Here is a 24,052-nt window from a genome sequence, read left to right as displayed (position 1 = left end):
AGTACACAGTTGGTGAGTAGGTGAGTGGTCTAGGGCATGGTATGCATACACTAGAGATGTGATGAGCCTTCCTTCATTGATGTTTGCTCTCCCCAGGCCCACGGAGCCCCTTGTCTCCCACTTTAGATGAACAGAGATGTTCTGTGGGGGGCAAATGAAAAGTCCTCCTTTCTTGAATACCTGTGGTATGCTCTGCATTCACAAGCATATATATGTTTTTCTGTTTTTATCTAAAAATGAAACCATTTTAAGTTACTCTTTCCAGGAGCCCTGTGAGGTAGCCTGATGTTACAGCCCAGATGTTTGACTGTCCCAAAACACAAAGATACAATAGCAGCAGATACAGCAGGGTTAAAACCCTCACCATTGGCGTCTTCATTTTGTGCTCTGAATTGGGCTTTCCTTCTCCTCATCTGGTACTCAGCACCCATGAAAGACTGGCCCTAGGCACACAGAGGTCCAAACTATCTGCACCTGTTTCCTTCAATATAGCACACTATTTTCAAATATTTGGGATTCAGAAAAGCCCCAAATGAAACTGACTGTACCGTTTTCTATTTCTATTCTTACTCCTGTAGGTATTTATAAAGGAAATGCAAACCTTATGCTTTGTGTTCAAATACCTTTGATTCTTTAAGTCAGTTCTGACAGAGCTACTTATTTAATTACTTGAATGTTTATATACTAACGCACAAAAATATGTTACTCCCCCCACCCTCCCCACCCCTCCTTGAGAGAAATGAAGAGAGTAAAATTAATTAAATATGGGTTTGTGTTTGTCTTACCAGGCGGTCATCATTATGCAACTGCAGAAGACCAGGGGGTTTTTGCTTATCTTATTTGTTTACAGTCAGCCCTTGGTATTTTACAGAAACAGGGCACAGCAACGTAAAGCTGTGGATGGTCAAAGATTTTAGGAGGCTGTTAATATTTGTATACAGGTCTCTCTGCCCTGAAGATTGACAATATTTTAAATAATATGATGAAATCACATTGACTCTTAACATTTCCTTCATTTTCCTCCTGCATCCCCCCCCCCCCCCGTGCCCCCCTGCCATGTTGGAACAGACAGTACAACTTCTCAGACTGGTACACACGAGTAGCCTGTGATATCTCAAGGCTCTCTACAAAGTTGCCGGTTCACCAAAACACTTCCTTACTGTAGCTTAACAGATCTTTTCTTCTAGCCCTTGCCAGGCTAAAACAGGAAAGGTATGATTCATGTCAATAAAAAGTGGAATCAGTTTGTGATATAATATCAGAAGGAACTTGAAAGCAAGCTATGCTTTCGTCTTTTAAACTAGATTATCCAAAAGTTATCAGTATTTATTTATTGATTGATCTCTAGAAATATTTCCATCAAAGAGCTCAAGATGTGGTATAGAATCAAGTTCAGAAGGGTTAAGGTCAGCATGATAACCTCATGGAAGAAAATCAAAGTACACAAATTCAAAGGTAGGAACTGGTTAGGTCCTTACAAGGGTGTTGACAGTCTGGATGCTTTCCAGAAGGGAGAGGTCAGGAAAGTCCTGGAACTTGAAACCATGTCTTACAATGAAGGGCTGAATTTGGGATTGTTTCACCCAAAGAAGAGAAGACTTAGGGAGAAGTGATTATTGGCCTCAGATATTTTAAAAGTGTTTCTCATGAAGGAGGAATTAGGTTATTTTGCATAATTAATCAGTGGAGAAAGTGACTGGATAGACCAATTTGAGCCCCAAATAAAGGACATCAATTCTACCAATTAGAGTCATCCTCAAGTACAGGGAACTATTGGGGAGGGGTTCCACATTTTATGCTCAGGCAGATGCTAGACAATCATTTTGGGGCTCCATTGGAGCCAAGTGCCCACGAGTACAGGTTCTGTCATCAGACAACCTGGATTCAAATGCTGGAGTTGTCACAAGCCACTTATATGTGACCTTGACCAAGTTACTCTTCTAAACCTCAGTCTGCTCACCTGTAAAACTGGAGAATAATACTATATTAGCTTCCTAAGGCTGCTGCAGCAAATTAGCACAAACTTAGTGGCTTAAGACAGCACACACGTATTGTATTACAGCTTTGGAGGTCAGACATCTGAAATAGGTCTCACTGGGCTAAAATCAAGGTGTCATCAGGGTTGCATTTCTTTCTGCAGGCTCTAGAGAAGAATGCACGTCCTTGCCTTCTCCAGCTTCTAGAGGCTGCCCACATTCCTTGGCTTGTGACCCCCTTCCATTTTTAAAGCCAGCAATGGCCAGTCAAGTCTTTCTCACATTGCATGCCTCTGACAGTCTCTCTTCTACCTCACTCTTCCACCAGAAAGGACCCTTCTGATTACATTGGACCCACTCAGATAATCCAGAATCATCTCCCCATCTCAGCTTTAGCTGACTACCAGCTGACGTTCCATCTGCCATGTAACCTAACATATTCACACTCCCAGGTTTCAGGGAGTAGAACACGGACATCGTCAGGACATTATTCTGCTTCCCACAAGTGCCTTACCTCATAGAATTTTTTGAAGATACAATGAAACAATACATTTAAAGTGCTTATTGTAGAGGCTTGGCACATCAGTGCTAGCTATTATTAATATTATTATAAAGACATCAGATAATAATCATATAAAGATCATAAAAATATATAAAGATCATACATCAGATAATAATCATGTTAGATGACCCAAAAGCCCTTAAAACTCTGAGATTTGGTGATTGTCTAAGAGGGACAGATCTATTGGTCATTGGGTATGAGTCATCAATGTAGCAATATGTGGTATTTTTTTTCTTTGTTTACCCTGATAAAGTTTTTTTCAATAAAATACCAATATATTTATCATTATGTAATTTAATAATATATCATATAGCATGATAACATAGTATATTGCAATATCATTGTAAATAATTTGTAAAGTTCAGAAAAGTTAAAGTAAGAAAAAAAACAACCACTTATAGTCCCACCACTCAGAAACACAATATTGCCATTTTGGTGCATTTTAGCAGTTTACTCGATACACATATTTTTAATAAATATTTGTGATAATATGTTTTTATAAGGTTGTATGTGCTATTTTTTAAACAACTTTTCTTTCTGCAAGTAATTAAGGCTTATTGAAGAAAAATAAATCATATTTTTCCCTCAAGAAATAAACACTGTTAGCGTTATAACGTATTTTCCTTCAGCACTCTCAATGTGCAATTTTATTTACTTGAGATCACACTGTATACACTAGTTTAAAACACTATTAACACAGTAGCATTTACAGCTTATTAAAGTAAAATGATATAAAGGAACTGATTAGAGTGAGTTTATCTGCAGTGGGAATTTTATTAGTCTTTTCCAATTAAAAAAATCCCGATGATTTTGTTCAGTCGATATGAGTGTTTTAAAGATAGCGTTACTCAAGTCCCTTTGCAAGCAAAATAACTGTTTGATATGCTATGCAGCTCGACTTTTGTGGCGAGTAAATAGAAAGATTTAATTCTCTTAGCAGAGTTCTCAGTCCTGTACATAGTTTTGTTATATCTGGAAAAAGACCAGTTGTGTTTTATGTGACCGTCAGAGACAGCAAGAGTTGCCATGTGAACTCTGTAGCAGTATATTTTTTAAGCATATGTGACTATCAGGGTGTATATTAAAGGGCTTGGAAAGGTAGTATTCCCAATATAATCAGCATTGCTCCAACTCATATTAACAATAGGAACCATCGTTTATGGAATGGTTTCAAGAATTCCATGTACATTGTTTTTAATTGGCACAACTCTCCAAGTACAAGATAAAGATTATAGATCCACTTTACAGATGAGAATATTGAGGCTCAGAGAGATTATGCAACTTGATCAAGTACATAACTAGTTAACAGGGAATTGCTATTCAAACCTAGATCTGATAACTCCACAGCCTCTACTCAGCCCACTACACTAACCTCCTTCTTTGATTGCCCAGTTTGGGGCCCTATGACCAAAGACCTATGGCCAAAGACGTACCCAGAAAGAGACTAGACAAGAGCCAAAGAAACCATTAACAGGACCCATGAGAAAATTTTAACTAAATAAAAAGCATTTTTCCTGGAGAGGAGAAGCAGAAAATATATTGGGGATGAGTCTCAAGTGTGTGAAAGATTCACAACAGGAAATAGTGACCACACCTCCTTATGCTTCATCTCGACTCAGGAAAGTATGAGAGGGGGAAATGTGCTTCTAAAGTGAGGAATGCTGTTTTGGATGGAAGGAAGAATCTCCTGGCTTGGAGACATATTCAAGGCAAAAATGAGTTATTGAGAGAAGTTGTGGAATGTCTTGCAAAAATTTCTAAAAACAGGAGACAGTCTCATTCATCTTGGATGACAAACATATCATCTTCTCTGAGCCCAGGAGTGAGCTCATTGCACTCACCAAATGGGAGCCCTCTGTCCCCCACCCCGCAACTGACCAGGGTGTCCCATACGAGAACTTTTACCTCCTTTGTTCCTCCATTCCCACTGATCCCCAAGATGTCCCCTCCTCGGGACTTCCTCAGCAGCCCCCTGTCTCATCTTGATGCTCTTCCCTCTCAGGCCCACCTACCTGGAGTTACCCCTATTTTTGTCCTCTTGTTGTCACACATGAACCTGCTGCCACCACGCATGTCCCATTTTATAGAATTTAAATTTACCTGCTTTGCACTCAGGGCCCTTTACAAAGTTTTCCTCCTCAAACACCAGTCCAGTCTTATCATTTGATTGCTCCATTACGCTCGCCTTCCCCACACATGCCCTTTACTCCTCAATCTAGTGTGACATCTCTTTCTAGGGCCTAATAATCACCTATTACTTGTATCAATACACAATCCAAAATATTCTGAACACTCCCTCCCTGACCAACCCAGCCCTGGCCTCTACTTTCTCTTTGAATCTACCCATAATGTTTTTGATACATTTTCTCCCACAAGATTTTTCCTCTTTATCTTCTGTAAGTCATTGTTTTGGTGATAAACTTTATTTTCCCACCTTGTTCATAAGCTTGCTCATTCAGAGAAAGGTCTGAACGCTTTTGGGGGGGTCCACTGACCTAAAGCTAGAAGGATGATGCTGAGCATGTCCCTTCATTCAGCTCAAATATGTTGAGCATCTGTTTTGTGTTGGCATCGTGTCATGGCCAAGAGGAAATATGGAATCCCACAGCCCCTATTTCCAGGGGTTCATGTATCTAACTGGGAAGATGAGCTTGTACAGAAGATATTAGCAACTGTATTAGTTTTCTAGGGCTGCCCTAACAAATTACCACAAACTAGGTGGCTTAAAACAACAGAAATTTATTCTTTTGCAGTTTTGGAGGCCAAAATTCTGATGTCAAGGCATCAGCAGGGTTAGGTCCTTCCCCAGTTTCTGAGGTAGAATCTGTCCCTTGCTTCTGGTGGTTGCCAGCAATCCTTAGCATTCCTTGACTTGTAGCTGAATAACTCCAACCTCTGCCTCTGTCTTCAGATGGCCTTCTTACTCTGTGTCTCTCTGGCCAGATTTCCCTTGACTTTTTAAAAAAAGACATCAGTTATTGGATTTAGCCCACTCTAACTCAGTGTGATCTCATCTTAACTTGATTACATCTACAAAGATCCTATTTCCAATTACAGTCACCTTCACAGGTACTGGGGTCAGGACTTCAACATAACTTTTTGGAGGGTACAATTCAACCCAAACAGCAGCCCTCCTTCAAAACCGTCACAAAAGAAGAAAATATATATGGTGAGCTTTGTTTTAACAAGGGGACATAAATAATAAGTGTGCGTAGGAATACCTGAGAAAGTGGGATTCGACTTCAGAGAGGTTACATCTGAGTGCAAGCTTGAGAAAGCAATGGGAGTTCACCAAGAAAAGAAGGAGCCAGGTGTATGCTAGGAGGAGCCATGCGGCCTGGGCAAAGGGTAGAAGTGTGAGTGGCCACTGGACATGAGAGGAAAGGCGAGAGGTTCCGAAGTGAGGTGGGAAGGCAGGTGCAAGGTAGCTACAGCAAAATCTGGGTGCTCTGTATAGGAGTTTGTACTTTATCCTACAGGTGAGTGAGTAGATGGTGAGGTAGTCAGTCAACAATGGATTTTTGAATATATCAATGAAGGAATGAATTCTCCTTCAAAGTCTTTCCAAAGCCAAAATGCATAGCTCCTAGAAACATGGGGACCTTTACATACTGATCCTTGCTGAAGCATTAGAACAGTACAGGATGTTAGGTTAGAATGACACCCAGGGAGAGAAGAGAAGAGGTAACCCGCAGGAGGCAACAGAAAGAAGAGGGTGTCAGGAGAGAGATAAAAGGAACCAGCTATGCTAACATGGGGAAATTAGTACATATCAGAGCCAGAAAAACTACGGAAACCAACCACAGGGTTGGTTCTTACAAACCCTGAATTTTGAAGCATGCTATTTGATTGTGGAAGCAGAAATCCATATTGAAAAAAAAATCCACACGTCATTCTCTCCCTCACCACAATTATTTCAGATTCTCTTATGCAGAAGTTGACTTAGGTGGCTATTAAACTTAGCTTAACTTGTTTTTTCTTTGTTTTAGCTCAAGAAAAAAGAATATCAGAGTTTATTAACCCTCTATGGTACTTTGCTAATTAAAACTTTGGAGAATTATTGTTCTTTTAATAAGTTGGTGCAAAAGTAATTGCAGTTTAACAGGCTAAGTCATTGCAAAACCGCGATTACTTTTGCACCAGCATAATACGTACTGGCATTTCTGTGATACAACAGAGTCCATCTTTGTATTTAGAACTGATATGGTTCGCATATTCATGCAGGTATATTTTTCTTAAATTGTTCATACTTGCACATTTTACTTAAAAGAGTTTGAAAAACAAGGTGGAAGAAAAATAGATTATTCAAGAAAGAGTCAAGTGATTAATTTTAATTACTCATTTAAATCAAGATGCAGTAAAGAATATTTTAACGCACTTATTTGGCCACAGCAAATTTTGAAAGCTGCCTTTTTCTAGACTTTTCAGGAAACTCAGTAACTCTCTTTAGTGAAATAAGTGAATTATCTCTCAAGAAACCCTGGGCAAACGGCTTTACAACTCCCTGTCAGGCTGTGTCATCCTTATGTGAATGTCTGAATAGATATTAATCCCCCCGTTTTGTTGCGTTCAGAATCAGAACTGAGTTTCAGCTCCCTCCCTGCTTCTTACTTAACTGGTGCCCTTGCGAAAGTTACGCACTTCTTTGATTTTTAATTTCCTGGTGAAAAAATGGTAATTACAACGATCTCACAAGGTGCTTATGAGAATTAGAGAAGATCAATAAATGGTTTTGAAATGTTTCAGGTGTCGGTATGATGCTGTTGATAACTACCGGAATTTATAAGGAGAACACGGAGCAGTATATATGTGACTACATTGTAGAATCTCCAATTTAAATGGAACTGCATTGCGTTGTGATTCCTCGCTATTGTGATAACGTATAGAGTCGTAGCTTTGCACAGGACTTTCAGTTTCAGCTCCCATCCCATTCTAAGCAGCCCTTCTCTAAACACCCTTGGGGGAGGGGGGAGGGCAGGTCATCAAATCTCTACTTTGAAGATTAGAGGAGTGATTAATCTTTTTTAGCCTTACCACTTCACATTTTACTAAGAAAGCATGTTCCCAATCTTCTAATCCTCTTCAATGCAAGAGAGGCTCTCCTCATTCCAAGAATGTACTCATGCCCTCAAATTGCTAAAACTTCAGGGCCTTACACAATAGTTGAATATTCATGTTTATTGAACCTACACTTAGATTGAAATTCCTCATTGTCTAATAACAACATCTTTTCTATTCTGTTGTATGAAGAGTCCCTTTAATCTTGAAAATAGGCCTTTTGGGAGAGCATTCCAAAGTGCCAATCAAGCCAAGTACCCCTTTTTGCCTTTGAACTCAATGAGCTGAAAGTGTGTCTGTAATCTTCAGCTTTGGGTTACCACAGGGCAAGACGTGTTAGGAACATTGTAGATAAATAAAACCCCCAAACTGTTAGTCTTAGTGAAACTTTTATTGGCGCTATCAACACAGAGCATTCTAATTAATCAGGTTCTCCCTTTCCTCTTCTGTATGTATCACTTTGTCTCTGAACTTGGTCAGGGAGAGGGACAGAGGCTGGTCACAATCAGGGCTTCTGCAGACATTTGCAGGGTTGGAGTGACGACAGTACAACAGGCTGCCCTCTGATTTGAGCTGATGGCCTGGCTCACGATGTCTACTTATAATCTTTATTCCCACCCAACTGGTGATAAGTGTACTAAAGAAAAACGAAATGTTTAATAGGTTAGAAAAGAAGAAGAGATTTGAGGACTGGATAATTTGTCCTTTAATAATCAAGATTTGATAGTATAATGTTAATATTCATAATAACCATCGGTGCAAAGTAGAAAATTCAGGGGAAAGGTCAACATGAGTTAAGCTATGCTTCTCCAGCAGTTAAAGGATAAGCTCATTACTTGGTGTTCCATGATTGTGTCGAATAGTTGATAAACCTACCAGATTGTGCCTGACTTATAAACACAGAGCAACTGAAAATATGTTTTCCCAGAAAAGTTGGACTTAGGATGATATTTTATTTCCATGCATGTGATTTTCGCAAATACCAACAGCTTCAGTTCTTACTCTGCTGGAGCTGGTCAGACTTTGAAATCAAGCACATCTTAGAACTCATGACCAAAGGTACCAACAGCTCAAATGGGAAGGATCAGACAGGGAAGGAAGTGGGGGAGACATTTTGAGACAGCTTCTAGGAAAATTCCTAGGGGAAACTACAAAGGTTTATATGAGAGGTCACAAATCCAAATGCCAGCAGAGGCCAGAGAGTTCATGTAAATGAGGGAAGTGAGTGGATATGAGGCTTTAAGGAGTGGTGGGGACTCTGGCAAAGTGGAGAGTGCGGGCCCTGTGTAATAGGAGCAGGCAGTACTCCGCTCCAGCCAACTGTTACCAAGCTGGAAAGAAATCCACTATTAGCAGATCTGATTTCTCAAGAGAAGCTGGGCTCCAGGTGTGTATATAAAATCTTTGAATTTTGAAAACCACTGTGCAAGTCAAATAAACATATTTCCAGGCCTCACAAGAGCCATGGGCCTCCAGTTTGTCACATTGATGCCCGGGAAATATAACCTAAGGAATGTGATGGGTCTTGCTTAACCTTGGTCACAAATTATTGGTGCTGCACATGTAAACTGGTCTCCTACCAAAGGAGAGGATGAACGGGTTTGAGGAAAACTTAAGAGGTCAGTGTATTTGAATTGATGAAGGATTTCTAGATGTCCTAAAAGAAATGATCCAAAAAGAAAAGGAACCCAGAAGGTCAAAGAGAACATAAAGCAAGGTCAGAGTCTGATTAATAAATAAATATAACATGTAAATAAAGAGGAAATACCCAAACCCTGTTTGGGGAGAAAAAAATAAAAGTATAAGACTATACCTAAGGAGGATAGATTTGGACCTTCTGAACAAGGAAAAGCACAACAGCTAATGGGGTCATCATGAGGTCTGATGACAGCCTATGGAGGTAGCTACCCAGGCACTCCTGCAGGTGTGTATTAAAGTAGCACTGGTTAAAGTGCATATTGCGAGATGTTAAAAGAAAATTCACAGGAAGATGGCGGGTGGGGGGAAAGGGAGGAACAATCATCAAATACACTTGGGAAGTTCCAAGTTAAATATATTTCTTTTCTGTATGGCTGGCATTGGAGAGCCTTTAATATAGATTGTAACTATTGAGACCATGCGAAAGCAGGATAAAGTATTCAGTTTCCCAAATTTACTTGACCACAAAATCCCCCTACCCCAGAACATCTAAGGAGACCAATATTCTGCTGAATTCACTTTGGTGGAAACCCCTGTTAGGGACAAAAAGGAGTGCGCATGGACACAGGACCGTAGACTATGTCTCCCTTCTGCCTGTGGGTGTGGGCGTAAGTAACTCCAGAAGGATCCTGGCTGGTGTCTCTGTGACTCTGGTATCTTGGGTAGGAAACTAAGGATGTGGGGAAGAGATGATGCTTTAGTTTCTTCCTCAGCCATGACTCACACTTTTAGAAGAAACGGGCATGTAGAGAGGACAGAGAGCTGCCTGTAGCTGATCTGAGAACAACTGTTCTTCTGGACCATGGACTTCGATGCTGGCATGACAGACCTCTGGCAAAGAATTGGGAGCTTGTCTCATAAACCAAGAGGAATATTTTTGGCCAGAGCCTTGAAGACCAAACAGGAGAGCTTTAAAATGAGTTTTAAAGGGGATAAAGTAGAATGTTCAAATGAAACTCTTAAATCACAGCCCACACAGGGACAGCAGGTGTGAGCTAGAAATAAGAGGCCTGGCAGAGGAGGTGCCAAGCAGTTCTCCGAGGAACTGGCAGAGAGGAGCAGCGGGTCACAGCCACAGCAGGGACCCGTTTGCCAACTGCACAGAGAGGGAGCAAAGTGAATGGGTTGTGTTCATCCGGGGAGACAAGCGTGACCTCTGAGGTAGCCGAGAGTGGATGGGGTGGAGCACACAGCCAGGATGCCACACTCGGTGGGGGTGACAAGTGCACATGGTCGCCGGTCACTGAAATGAGTGTTAGGAGTGTGTACACAAGTATAAGGAGCCACAAATTTCAGAGCAGAAGCAAAGCGGAGAGCATATGGATGAGATTTTCAAAAGGGCGAAACAGAAAGGATTTTGCTGGCAGTGTACACTGCCGTGTTCTCAGGCAGAGTGAGGCTCTGGCTGATGCTTCCCCATTTAAGATTTTTCACACTGGCACTGCAAGAACATGAAATAGGGATGGGAAGGGGGTTGTTAGCCAGGCATCTGCCCATCTAATGAATTGCTGACTTGCCTTGCTAACAGTTCCATGGGTGAAAAGTTAGAGGAAGCAAGAAGGGAACTACTTACTCTGTATTTCATTCTGACCAAGAGGCATCTACCTGATTGATGGTGTGGAGGGCACAGGAAACTCAGGAGGAAGTAACCAGATCATCCTGTAGTTTTAATCTTGTAGTTTTACCATAAAAGAAAGAAACCTGTTGCATCTTTACATCATACCCTGTGCTCCCCTTCCTACCTCTGTTCCTTCTCACTTTCCTCTAGCACATCCAGGCCCATCCTAATCAGAAGTGCAGCCCAGACTTCAGGGTGGCCACAGGGATTTTAGAGCAGAAGAGTCGCCATGTTTTTTTCCCCAGGAAGTTGAGGAAAGCAAAGATTCTTCAATCCAAATTTAGCAGGAAAGACATGCCACTTGCATTTCAAGCTGGAACTCAGAATCCATGAGGCCACAAAGCCAGTTTTATACATGGCAATGGAGTTCTATTGCATCATTATTTGAGTATATACCATGTTACCCATATATACATTTTCAATTAATATTCCTAACAATCCCTGTTGGGTAGGTAATATCATCCCAATTCAAAGATGAAGAAACTAAGGAACAGAGATTCAATGACTTGCCCAAGACCACATAGCAAGTAAGTGACTGACCTGTGGCTTCTAACCAGAGCTGCTTCAGTTCTACCACGCTCTCTCTCAAATTAGACATTTGACCCATAGTGAGCTAACTGGCTTTTGTAGGTTAGCCTAGGAACCCAGTGTCAACATAACATTGTTTCTATGGGGAAATGTGCTCAGAGTGACAAACAACAGGCTTAACCAAGGTACTTTTGTAACCTGACCTATCATAAATTGGGCATTGCCTCATGCTTAGAAAGGCTGGTTGTGGGAGGGAAGGGAGGAGATACAGGCTGAAGTAGGCTAATTATCCTGCATCTCCTCAGACACCATGACACGATTCCAATCTAGCTTTGCATTTGCCAAGGAACAGCAGTCTCAAATGCATCTAAGTAACAATTGCCTTAGTACCTACAACAAGAGGTAGATGTGAGGACCACTTGAGGGGAGCCTTTGGTTTGTAAAGCAGCTAATACAGTTCTAGCACACAGAGGACATTGGATTTGTGTGGACAGATGTGATTCTCATGGCTGAGGGGTGACCTGGGGCGGGAGAGAGTAGAAAAGGAGGGCAAAGCTCGCCGTCTCTCTTCAGGCTCACCTGGGAATTATGGTTGGGTGATGGTGTGGACCTCCTTCTGGGGTTTGCCCCCACTTGCCCAGATAGTTCCTCGTTTTCTGGCCTTGTTTGGTCAGGACCCAGGAAGTGGCCTTTCTCCACAAGAGCTCAATTCCAGCAAAGTGGCCTGCCTTCTCCAGGCATTTAGGGCTTATGTTCTCATCAGCTCTCCTCACCCACCTGGGCTGTAACTGTCCCCACCTTCCTGGGCTGATGGGTATATGAATGCTGGTAAAGCCTAGTTCAGAATCAAAACGCTATAGGACAGCTTTTTAATATAAGCAGTCATCACAGAACCTTAGACACACCCTACCCATCTACCTCTGCCCCTTTCCCGCAGGGCACAGATTTCGTTTTGTCCCAGTGTTTGACTTTGCTCTCTTGAGAACTGTGAGAGCAAGCTTATTCAGAGCCCTCTAGCCTCAGCCAAATAGGCCTGAAGGGGATTTTCATTCTGCAAATAAATCTTCAAAGGGAGAAAGGATTGCTAAAAGCAGCCAAACATTGAGGCTTTTTTCTTTTCTTTTCTTTTTTTGGATGGGGGAAGGGAGCTATTTTTTCTTGGCAAGGACAGATACTGACTGGAAAAACACTCTAGAGACTCACTCCCTCAGGAGAGGAAAACCCTAGCTGCCTCACCAGCTGTCTGTCCTAAGGGTCACCCCCAAAGTGGCAGGACCATGCAGTGGCATTCATACCATATTTCCCCAAAAATAAGACCTAACCGGATCATCAGCTGTATTGCATCTTTTGGAGCAAAAATTAATATAAGACCTGGTCTTATTTTAATATAAGACCAGGAATATAATATAATATAATATAATATAATATAATATAATATAATATAATATAATATAATATAATAATATAAGTACCGGGTCTTATATTAATTTTTGCTCCAAAAGATGCATTAGAGCTGGTGGTCCGGCTAGGTCTAATTTTCAGGGAAACACGGTATCACTGTGGCAGTTCTCAAGTCGGAGTGTGGGGCTTTGGAGAGACCCCATGGCCTTAGAGAGGCAATGTCTGAGCATGTGTGGTAACAGTGGAGGGAGAGTCTCAGAGATGCTCCCCGTTTTGGCCTTTGTGTGTGCCCGCACACGCACATGTGTGTCCCTGGGTGCTGCATTGGGGGAGGATGTGAGTTCAGACTTTGGCAGGCTTTGTGCTGGAGTCCTGCTCTTAGGAAGAAATATTGTCAGGTGCCAGACAGAATTTGGAAGAGCCTACCAATGGAGGCTATGTCCATAGTCCACGGAAACAGATACAAATTGTCTTGTGTGGAAGGGTCACTGTTCAGAGGGAATAGATTCTTTGGAGCCCGGATTTACCCTTGAAGGGATAGAGAGGCTGCTCTAGACATGAGGCCAGTGGGTTTGGCCCTTTGTTACTTTGGGACAAGACTGGAGACCAGAGACCAATAGGAAGGCCCAGAACCCAGACTCTTTGGTGAAGAGTTCCACAGGGTCCTGAGCAGCCAGAGCTAGCCAACCCAGAGCCAGCTGAGATCTCGTGGCCATGCCCTGGCCTGAGTAGTAGGTGTGAACCATGCCAGCCCACAAGCAAGAATGAGAATGGCCCACAGCTTTGCAGTCACTAGCGCTTGTGGCTCTGGCTGACTTTCCCATTTCTCTCAGATGCCTCTGGAACATAGCAACAGGAGCGGGGGGTGTGGAAAGGTAAGGGGTAAGGACTAGAAGTGGGAGCTTCAGTTTGAATTCCAGCCAGTGCATCGTCAAGGACTGGTCTCAGTTTCCTAATCTGTGCCATGAGAAGGCTGCTATGGTTTAGAAGAGAACCACCACCCAGAGCTGGTTTGGAATAGTACTTCTGCAGGCACCCTTGTACTGTCAAAGAGTGCTCTATTTTTATTCATTCCCCAGAAGCCCCCACCATGGGGTCCATATTGAATAAGATTTCTGTCATCCATTACACGGTTCTAAGCAATTATTCATTTTTCCGTTTTTATTATTCAACAACATCCATTTCCCATTCATTCAATCAACACCTCTGGTTACCAAGAGGTAATTGATTTAATTCCATTCCATTCCACATCAAAAAAATTGTAACCCACTAGTTAGCCTATGCAGTCTTTATTATGAGTAAATGCACAGATACTATTCCACATTAAGAAATGTTGACAGCAATTCATGGACTCTTTTCATACTTGAAGATTCCTTGGAACCTGTGTTCTCCTAGCTGTGAATCCCTGGGCCCCAAAGGCCCCTTCAGTGCAAATGATCTGTCATCTGTGATTTTACAGCTAATTTTTCACACCAGAAAATGACTTAAGTATCTTCGTAGGTTATGAAGAGGGTTCCATATTTATATTATAAAATACATGCTAAGTAGGTTTCTCCCTCCTTCCTCATCCTTTTTGTTTTCTTTAGCCCTTTCTTGAACTGTCCCTCTGTTTTGTGCCCCGTGTTTCTGCCGTGTTCTCTGGTCTCCAGTCCTCCCTTCCATTCACCACCCTAGATTTTTCTGACTGCCATGAACCTGAGTCTTGTGCCCAGTATGAAAAAAAAAGCCAGGGAATACCTTGCCCTGTGAAGCTGAAATACACTGAGCCAAGACAAATCCGTTGGCAGGAACAGCGGGCACAAGAGTCATGCTCAGAGAACAAAAACGGCTATTTATAAAACCTCCTTCCTGATTGCTAGGGGCTCACTTTCCCTTGTACAGAAAGGCCACTGCCCCCTCTTGGAAAAGATTCTTCCATCCACAGCTCCATGCCTGAGGGTCACCGAGTGCCCATTCCAATGAGCAGCGACAACAGGGCACAGCATGCAGGGTGGATTAAATGTGGTGACAAGCTCTTTGATGGGCCAGGGCAGCTGGTTGTGCGGGTGACACAGATGGCCTCTGCAGCACCTGTGAGGTGACGGTCACAAGCCCCTTACACGACTTGACATCCTGGCCTTAGAACCAAGCCCACCTGTCTCAGCTTTTTTCTTTTTTTTTTAAAACCTTTGATCTAAACTTTGGTTAACACAATTATTAAGTTTCCAAAGGCACTTGGGATTCAAATAATGTAAACTGGTGACAGACAAAGTAGTCTCAATATTACTAATATTCATCATTCAATTATAATTCGATTCGGGTTGCATTTACCCTTTCTATGTTGCTATCATAGCTGCATGATTTTGCTAGATTATTATTTATCTTAATAACCTGATACTAGTCTACTATCTTCACTAGTAGCAGCAATAACACCACCAATAACCCAGAAAACCCACAAGAGTAATAAGTGAGGTCATTTGTTTTGTTTTTTAATTAAGATGAACCTTATGAAAATTTATAATTTATAATTAATGTACTGAAGTAGCCTGTTGGCTAGGCATAGTTTTCCCCGGATGTGTAGTTTTTGGCCTACACAGTGTTCTTTTAAAAAGTTGAATAACTTGCCAACTCTAATAATCAAGAGATTTTACATAAAAACACATATTTCTTCTTCTCTTTTAAAAATGGCATCTCTGGCAATAGTTGGGCCCACACTCCTATATGCCAACCATTGAGGAGCACATGGGCCCTCCCTCCCTATCCTGTATTGTGTTATCTCAAGTTGTTCAGGGAGCGTGGAGAAACCTTAGAAATCAGTTGTTCAGAGCCTTTCGTTGTAGGATGAGGAAACGGAGGCCAGGAGACCCCAAGTACCCCTCATGGCGTCACATGTTGTGTGTATAAGAACTGGGTCTGGATGGCGGGTCTCTGCTCTGCTAGCCCAACATGGCCTCCACCACCTCATTCTGCCCCCACAACATAACACAGAACTTGTCTTGTGGGTAGCATCTCTTTCCCTGGGTGGACACAGAAGGCCTGAGGCATGACCCACTCGGGAACCTGATTACCAAAGTCCACACCACAAAGAGGAATACCTTCACTTCCAGTGCTCTGATTTCTAGAAATAGCTGTAGTGTCCTCTTTGTAGCCTTCTGAGTCCAAAGAAATGTTTTCATGTTTTGATGACTTCAAAAGTCTATTGCCCTTAAAACTTCCTAGAATATCAGAAAAGTGCCTTCAGAAGCTCATTGCCTTTGCTGGTAAAAATGCCCAGCAGCTCGTTTGGTTTCACTTGTGGCCATCCTTGAAAACAGACTATTCATAGGCTGTCAGGATGATGCCTGAATCCAGCCCTCTATTGCTAATATAAAAGAACATTTTTAATTAGTCTCACTTTTCCCTCATCTGTCAAATGAAAAGATTCAACTAACTAGTGTGCAATCCATGTTATTTTTTTATAAAGCAAGGAGAAATTCAGAAAACCCAGAAATAGAGTCAACCCACAGTGTCACTGCTGCTGTTTCCCACTCCTCCACGTGACTGAGAGTGACTTGGTGCCCGGATGAGGGTCTTCTGCCTCAAGGATGGGTTCACCTGGGTAGTTGGGAGCCTGACAATGAACCTAAGAATTTCATGGTCCTGGAAACCAGCCTCAGGACAACTGGTTAAGGATTAGTCATCTCCAGCTGAAAGGTGATTTTGAGCAGGAAAGAAATGGTGGGCCAAAAAAAACTCAGGAAGAAAGATGCAGAAAAAGCATTCCAGAAGTCATTAAAACATTGTTACTTTTATTTTCTGCAAAAAATATTGGCTGCCCCGATAGACCCCTATACAACTCTGCGCCCCCGACCCCCCCCCCCCCCGTAGCCACGGAGGACTGACTCTCCCAGTGATTGTGTCTCCTAGCAACAAGGAAGAACAGTTAGTCAGCACTTACCATGCATTAAACACCTGCTTGGTGCTTTGCATTTGCCACATCAGCTTCAAAACTTTGGTGGGCACAGAATAATAGTCCCATTTTGTGGAAGAAATGAAGCTTCAAAGAAAGCACTTAAATCACTTGCCTAGCCAGTAAGTGGCAGAGCTGGTCATGAACCCCAGCCCTCAGATTCCAAATGCCATGTTCTTGTCCAACTGAAGATGAAACACAAAAACCAGTGCCCCATACAGCAGCAGCAGCAGTCCTCCAGCAAGGCATAAGAGGAGAGTGGCTGGGAGACATCTTCTAAAAAGAAGGGACCCTGGCCTCCATGTTCTCTGGTTGGCAGGGAGAAGGGGGGGGGGGGGCGGTTGCACCTCAAAATGTGGGATATCACATGCCTACAGGCTTTTACCACAGGCTTTGGAAAGTTGCGGGTGCTGGAGCTGGTAAAGAAAAAGGAAAGGGAAGATGAGGCAAAAGGGAATTCCTTTCAATCTGTGAATTTCCTCATTTGCAGCAATAGTACCTACTCATAGGGTTCTTCGGAGAATGGAAAGAGATAATAGATGTAAAACGTTTGGCAGAGAGCAGAACCGAAAAGCCAAAGCCCCCGGAACAAGCAGCTATCTCTAGTCCCAGATCAACAAATAACCTGTCCACACTCCATACTCTTCAGACCTGCTCTGACAGTGTGACAGAACCAGAGTCCAGACTACTGCTCCCTGGTGTCTTGGTATGCAATGACAGTAAGCCGGGAGTTGGTTTCCTTCCTAATCTCCTAGCAGCTGAGAAAGGGGGCAGCCAGTAACCCGCAGGGAACCTGCCTCAGATAAGCCTGCCAGTGAAATCCTTGGCAACAACACCCCAACATATACAAAGAAAGGTTCCGTCTTGTCTTCTCTTATGTCATTTGGCCTGAAGCTGACTCCACTTCAGAGCCCACCATTAATGGCTAACCTCAGTCAGGGTTCTGGGAGCCACCGTTAACTGATTAGCCTTTATCCTGGTAGGAGTCTCTTCCTTTCTCTGTTCCTACCCCTCAGCCCTGCCTTTGTAGTTTCAACAGTGTTGGTGGCTAGAATAGAGGCAATCAAATAATCTCCCTTTATATTATTTCAAATAAAGGCTATAGCTATTTTTCTGAGGAAGCAGATAAGTGACCTTCATTAGGAAGCGAGTACTTTGATTATTGACAAGGCATCAGCGACATTCAATCAATACACTTTTAATGTGTGTAGGAGACGTGAACCTTCTATCGACCAAGACCTGTTATAGACGATTTTGCACGTCTCATTTCATATTTATAATGCTCTGTTCAATATCAGCCCATTTTACAGGTAAAGAGGCTCCGAAAAGTAAAAAATTTGCTCAAAGGTATCTGACCTGTAAAGGGCAGAGTCAGAATTTGAGCCCAAGGCTCCTTGATTCCATTCTGGGATCTTTGCATTAGGCCACACTGCCCTCTCTTATTATAATTACCTGAAAATGGCCCAGGTTGAAACTGAAGTGGGAGGTGCCTAAAGAGCAACTTTGTCTGTCTCCCAGCGTTTCCTATTGCATGCTATGTTGGGGACACTTCAAGGGCACTGCTTCTGCCCCATTTCTGGGTGAGCTGAGAGAAGGAAAGGCACAGCGTGTCCTGGGATCATCTGGCCTTGCCAAGGCTCAATTCTCGTCTCCCTGACTCTCTGAGGCTGTGTAGATTCAAGACTAGAAGGTCCCTGTGACAAGTCTGATTCAACTCCTCTAGAACTCCTCTTTTTGGCCAATGCGAACTGGGAAGACCTGATGCTCTTCATCAGGCAGCATTTCCTAGAATGTGATGCAACCACTGACACCCCAGGCCCATTTAACAACCGGGGGAAGGAGAACCACAGCAGTCTTGTAAGTGTAATAAGAGCACACACCAGCTCACTATATGCAAAAGCGTGCTAAGATAGAGTTACAGGATAGCAAAGCACAGCTCTGGGGGCAGACAGTCTGAGTTGGGTGCCCCTTCTGCATTTACCTATTTTGCAACCTCCCCAAGTCTAGTTTCCTTATCTGTAGCAACCTTACCTACCTCATAGGGGTCTTGTGAGAATTGCAAGAGGCAGTATACGTAAAATGATTAGCAGAGTGCAAAACCAAAGGGCCATGGGAATAGAACGTATTCACATAACTAAAATGTGCCTGAGTTAAAACAGGAGAAATAAAAACTCTTAGCTTTTGGACACATCGTCTCCTATGGGCCAGAGGTTGAATGTTAGTGTCTTGGTGAAGCTATTAAAAGTACGTAAGCTCTGTGAGGGCAGAGATCCTGCCAGTCTTGTTCATCACTTATCTCCAGGCCCTCCACAGTGCCTGGTCCATAGTAGGGCGCAGTAGATATTTTATGGATGCATGGATAGATGGATGGATGCTTGGATGGATGGATGACCAAATGGACCGTCTTTCAATTACAAAGAGGGCTGCCTCTGGAGAATTTATCTCCTGTGCCCCTCTCTCAGTGAATGGCCCTGCTAGCTATCATGCTACCTAAAAAAGAAAACTTGGGTGTCACTTTGACTACTCTTTTTCATTCACTCTTTACAACCTACCAGTGCTGTGAATTCCACCTCCCAAATTTCAGCTTGTGAATCCGTTCTCTTCTCCCAAACTCTACCTTTGTTCAGGACCTTCCCAATTCTCTCCTGGATTTCTATACGACCTCCAGACTGTACCCATCCTTTTGAAACCACTCTCCTCAGTTGGTACAGAGTGATCTTTAAAAAGCACAAATCTGATTAGGTCACTGCTCCACCACCACCCACTTAAGGATGATTCATGACACACTACAGACTTTAAGATAAAGCCCGAACACCTAATCATGGCATCCCCAGCCTTTGTAATCTTGCTCCTGTCTGCCTCCCCAGCCTATGTGGCCAATGGCCCCACCCCCACCTTGAGTTCCAGGTTTTCTCCAGTAGGTTTATGCTCTCTCTTGCCCTATGCCATTGCCTGGGCCTCTTCCTCTACCTGGGATGCTCTTTTCCACTTTCTCTGTTCCCTTTCACATCCTTCAGAACTCAACCCTGGCATCGCCCACCGAGGATCCTTTGCCTAACTTCCCCTCGTCCCACTATGAATTGAATGTCTCTCCTCCTAGGGGCTCCCAGCACTTAGCGCTCAGCCCATGACACTGTGGTCTGTTTCCTTGTCTGCCTTTCTCAGGTGCCTGGCTCATGGAGTGCTTTGTTTTGTTCTTCACTCTACCTAGTACATCCCCATCTAGTCCTGGCACTATGAATGGTTTTTGTATCCATAAATACTTTGTCTCACACCAAACATGCACTTTCTCAGAAGCATATTCTCAATCAATATCTTTGGTCAATCATGTGATCAGTCAAGATATTTAACCAAGGATTAGGGTGTGGTCCATGACTCTGCAAAAATTACTAGAATAGCCATGTGGGGAACATATTTTTAACCAAAAGTCAACACACATGATCTGACAAATATGATCGCATATTTTTCTGTCCCAGAAAATTTTTACTATATAATGTCTACGGCTACACAACGTGATCTGTCATTTTTGCCTTACTATAATGTTATTCAAATGTGCCAACTCAAATAATAGCTAATAAGTCAGTAGCTGACATTCTTGGTAAGCTTACTCTGCAGCAAGCATTAAGTGAAGTGCTGTGCAATCGTCTCACCTAATCTTCTCATCTACTCTGAGGAAGATTTTTTATTATCTCCATTTTACAGATGAGGAAACTGAGGCTTAAAAATTTGCCAGAGGTTACACAGGCAGAAACAGGCATCTAACCAGGCGAGTAGTCTGTTTGATCCTCTCAGCCATTCTGTGATACTGACCTAACCATGACCTCTTAACCTTATTAGATCATCAGAAGAGCTACTGCTGGGCAAAAATAGCTGGTGGCTTCCGGAAAATTTTATTAAAACTCTAAATCTCCTGGCAATAACTTTCAAAACTCATGATTCAGACCAGCAGTTATATTTGAAAATGGAATCGCAGTGCAGGTCTCCTGGCTACAGAGATGCTCACGCTGCTGGAGAGAAACGCTCAACCTTGACATTTATGACAATCTGTGTGTTTCCTGTTACTGGGTCTTTTGCCATCATCGTCTATTGAAAGGCACTGACCCTCATTCTATCCTCCCTGAGAAATCCTCTCTTTCAGGTTTAATTGATCTGTCCTATTCCTTAGTTATCACTTCATTGGGATCTGAGCAGCGTTTCTCTAAGTCCTGACAACTGGCCTCCTGCCTAATGATCACCTGGGCACTCATACAAATGCATATTCCTGGGCCCCGTCCCACAACGGTCGCAGAGAATCTCTATAGATCAGAGCCCAGGAAGCACCATTTTAATCACATTCCCCAGGTCATTCTTATGAATACTAATATTTTAGGACCACAAATGTAGTCTCCAGATGCTCACAAGTCCAAGTGTGGTCCCTGGACCAGCATCCGCAGTTTGTCAGAAAACAAGGAATTCTTAAGCCCCGATCCTGAGGTACTGAATCGCAACCTGCATTTTAATGAAATTCCCAGGTGATTCATTCACATCATTGTGCACTCAAGACCCAGTGATCTAGAGCAGTGTTTCCCAGCATTTTTTCACATCACAGCATATATAGGAAACAAAAGCATTCATTTGACATACTGACAAGAATGCCTGCTGTGGATCTGGGGTTCAGCTTGCCCCAGACCCCAACCTGCTCAGCCTGAAGGCTGAGGACATTGACATCTCAGGCATACTCGTGACGCAGCACACTGGTTGGGAAGTATATCCAGTCCTTCTAACTTTCTTTATGAGGCATAACTCCCTAAATCGTGCTTATTCTTATCTCCTTTATGATTTATCATTTCTTGTCATGCATGCTAAGAGTCAGAAAGTTGACTTCCCAATCAGCTAGGTCTTAGAAATCTTCATGCAGTGAAAGAACACAGTCTCATCTTCAAGTTCCAGGTGGTCTTTCTGGGAAATGCAGAGAGAAAAGTTGTGTCTGCTATTCTGAAGCGTCATCTGCTATGGCCTAAGGAATACTACCGTGTTTCCCCCGAAAATAAGACCTATCCGGACAATCAGCTCTAATGCATCTTTTGGAGCAAAAATTAATATAAGACCCGGTATGGTATTATATTATATTGTATTGTATTGTATTATATTATATTATATTATATTATATTATATTATATACCCGGTCTTATATTAAAATAAGACCAGGTCTTAATTTTTTCTCCAAAAGATGCATTAGAGCTGATTGTCCAGCTAGGTCTTATTTTCGGGGAAACACAGTAGGCAGAACTAAGAGCTTTCTTCTCTCTGAAGAATGATCCTTTCCTCTTCGTTCACAAATCAGAGGATTAGCAAAATGTAAGGTAGCTTCCTCTCTACTGAAGAAAGTGCCAAGAATATGATTTTGTTTAATCCTTCCTTAGCAAAATCTGCCAGTTTATAATCTAGACAAGTGTCCCTTCTCTTAGCCAGCCCCCTGATAGTGGGACGACAGTTGGGATAGAAGAAATGGAATACATTCAGAATCACTTCCTGGTGAGACCATCTGACCACAACGACCAAGTGTCAGGACTCACCATCTGACTTTGCAAAGCCCTCAGCTATGTGAGAACCCCATTGTTTTTTCCCCACTGAGGAAAATGTTGAAAATTTTAAAGCTCAAAATAGTGAGCTCTTAATTTGAACCAAATATGACAAGGTCTACCCCTAAATGAAAGATGGTGATGATATAAGTAAATATAATTGAGGAAGAGGTGGGGGAACTATTGCTACCGTACAACTCAACTTTTTTTTTTTCTTTTTCCACCTAGCCTGCAAATCTGTGTCTAATTCTCTCCACTGTGCTTCTCCCAATTAGAGCATAGACAAAGTAGCACATGTTTTGGCTGGTGTATTGTGGAGTTATCGCTCCTCTGTCCTGAGACTGTACACCCCTCAAGTCTCACAAACCTGTCTGAGCTTCCCTTTGTACCCCAACTATATCCAAGCGAGAGCTCTGCCTGAAGTCCCTCTGCATCAGCGGTAGAAAAGACAGCGACCAGAGCATACTGTCACGACACCCCGGTTGATTTTCATGGAACTCTTCCCTTGATCCGGATACAGAGGCAAGCAGGCCTTTCTCCTGCTCTAACCAGGAAGTTCAGGGACCAGTTGGCAGTTCACCCAGAGAAGCCATGATGTCTAAGAAATGAATGGGTTTTCCTCTCCGTTCATAGCAAGAACAGTTGGGAAACTATTTCCACCCCTGATGATCTGATTAACAAGTGCTAAAACAGCAGCTTGGGGAATGCTGAGGGCTTAGACCTCCCAGTCCCGATAATACAGCTATTTTACTTGACTGTTTCAAATACAGATATTGAGCCATCTCTTTGCTTCATGGTCCAGGATGAAGAACAAGCTGTGGTACTTTGAATTTGGCACCTCGGAGACCTTTGCAGCCACCTGCAAGAAGCTCCATGACCATATAGAGTTGGAGGTAAGTACCCAAGGGGGGAGAAGGCTTCCTGGACGTTGGTGCTGCTCCTGGACTGTCACACACACTCTCAGGACATGTCCCCTTAGATCCTTGAGAGGTGATCCAGAGTGTGGTCCATTTGTTGTACTGCCATGCTGTTCCCAAACCGCTCGGCAGCCTCACTCAGTGGAGGCTTCAATGGCTGCAATCGCCTTTCTTGACCTATCCAGCGAGTCCTTAGTCACTCTGGGGCCTAACCGCCCAAAGCACCCAGGGCCACAGTCCATTCCTTCTCTTACCCCTCTCCCCACTGTGGCCTCACAAGTCCCCTTTTTCAGAGAGGCAAAGACTTAGTTGCCGCCAGCACAGGGAGAGGAGTTGCTGCTGGGGTAGAGGCAATATCCCAAGCCTCGTAAAAGTCTGGGAACTGGTGGCCACAAAGCAGCAGGGGTAAGAGGTACGAGAGTTAAGGCCACAGGTGACCAAACATCCCCCAGCTCACCCACCTCAGCTCTCTTTGCTGTTTCAAGGAGCCGACTCATAGATACCCAGGGTCTACTTTGTAGGTGTGCAACCTGTACAATTGCTCAGAAGGGCTCTCGGTTTAATGCTCTTCTGTCACCGTCTTGAAATTCTTGATAATTTTTTAACAAAGGGCCCTGTATTTTCATTTTGAACTGGGCCCTTCAAATTATGTAGCTGATCCTGTTGGTGCACTCGTGTTTTACTAACTCTTCCGGCACTTGTAGCAGCCTGCCTCAGACAGTTTGCCTGTCGGCTTTCCTTCCCTAGTTGATAAGCTGCCCACTTCCCACCCCTTCACCCCCACTTCTGCTGGGTTGCTCTGGTG

At 43.0% G+C, this 24,052-nt stretch overlaps 1 protein-coding gene across 10 annotated transcripts in view; it reads left to right on the top strand.

Annotated features, from left to right (window-relative positions):
- Positions 1–24,052, top strand: part of DGKG (diacylglycerol kinase gamma) — a 197,702-nt gene that overhangs the window by 109,725 nt on the left and 63,925 nt on the right. For all 10 annotated transcript variants that reach the window (XM_019735850.3, XM_019735845.3, XM_074329136.2 and 7 more), the window contains one exon: positions 23,133–23,223. In XM_019735850.3, coding sequence (XP_019591409.3) covers positions 23,133–23,223 — 91 coding nt within the window. The remainder of the gene's footprint in view (positions 1–23,132; positions 23,224–24,052) is intronic.

This window comes from Rhinolophus sinicus, chromosome 17, assembly GCF_057876585.1.
Source record: "Rhinolophus sinicus isolate RSI-liver-muscle chromosome 17, RSI-T2T, whole genome shotgun sequence".
Taxonomy (NCBI): Eukaryota; Metazoa; Chordata; class Mammalia; order Chiroptera; family Rhinolophidae; genus Rhinolophus; species Rhinolophus sinicus.
The sequence above is the reverse complement of the archived record's forward strand: the minus strand, read 5'-3'. Positions and strand labels throughout refer to the sequence as shown.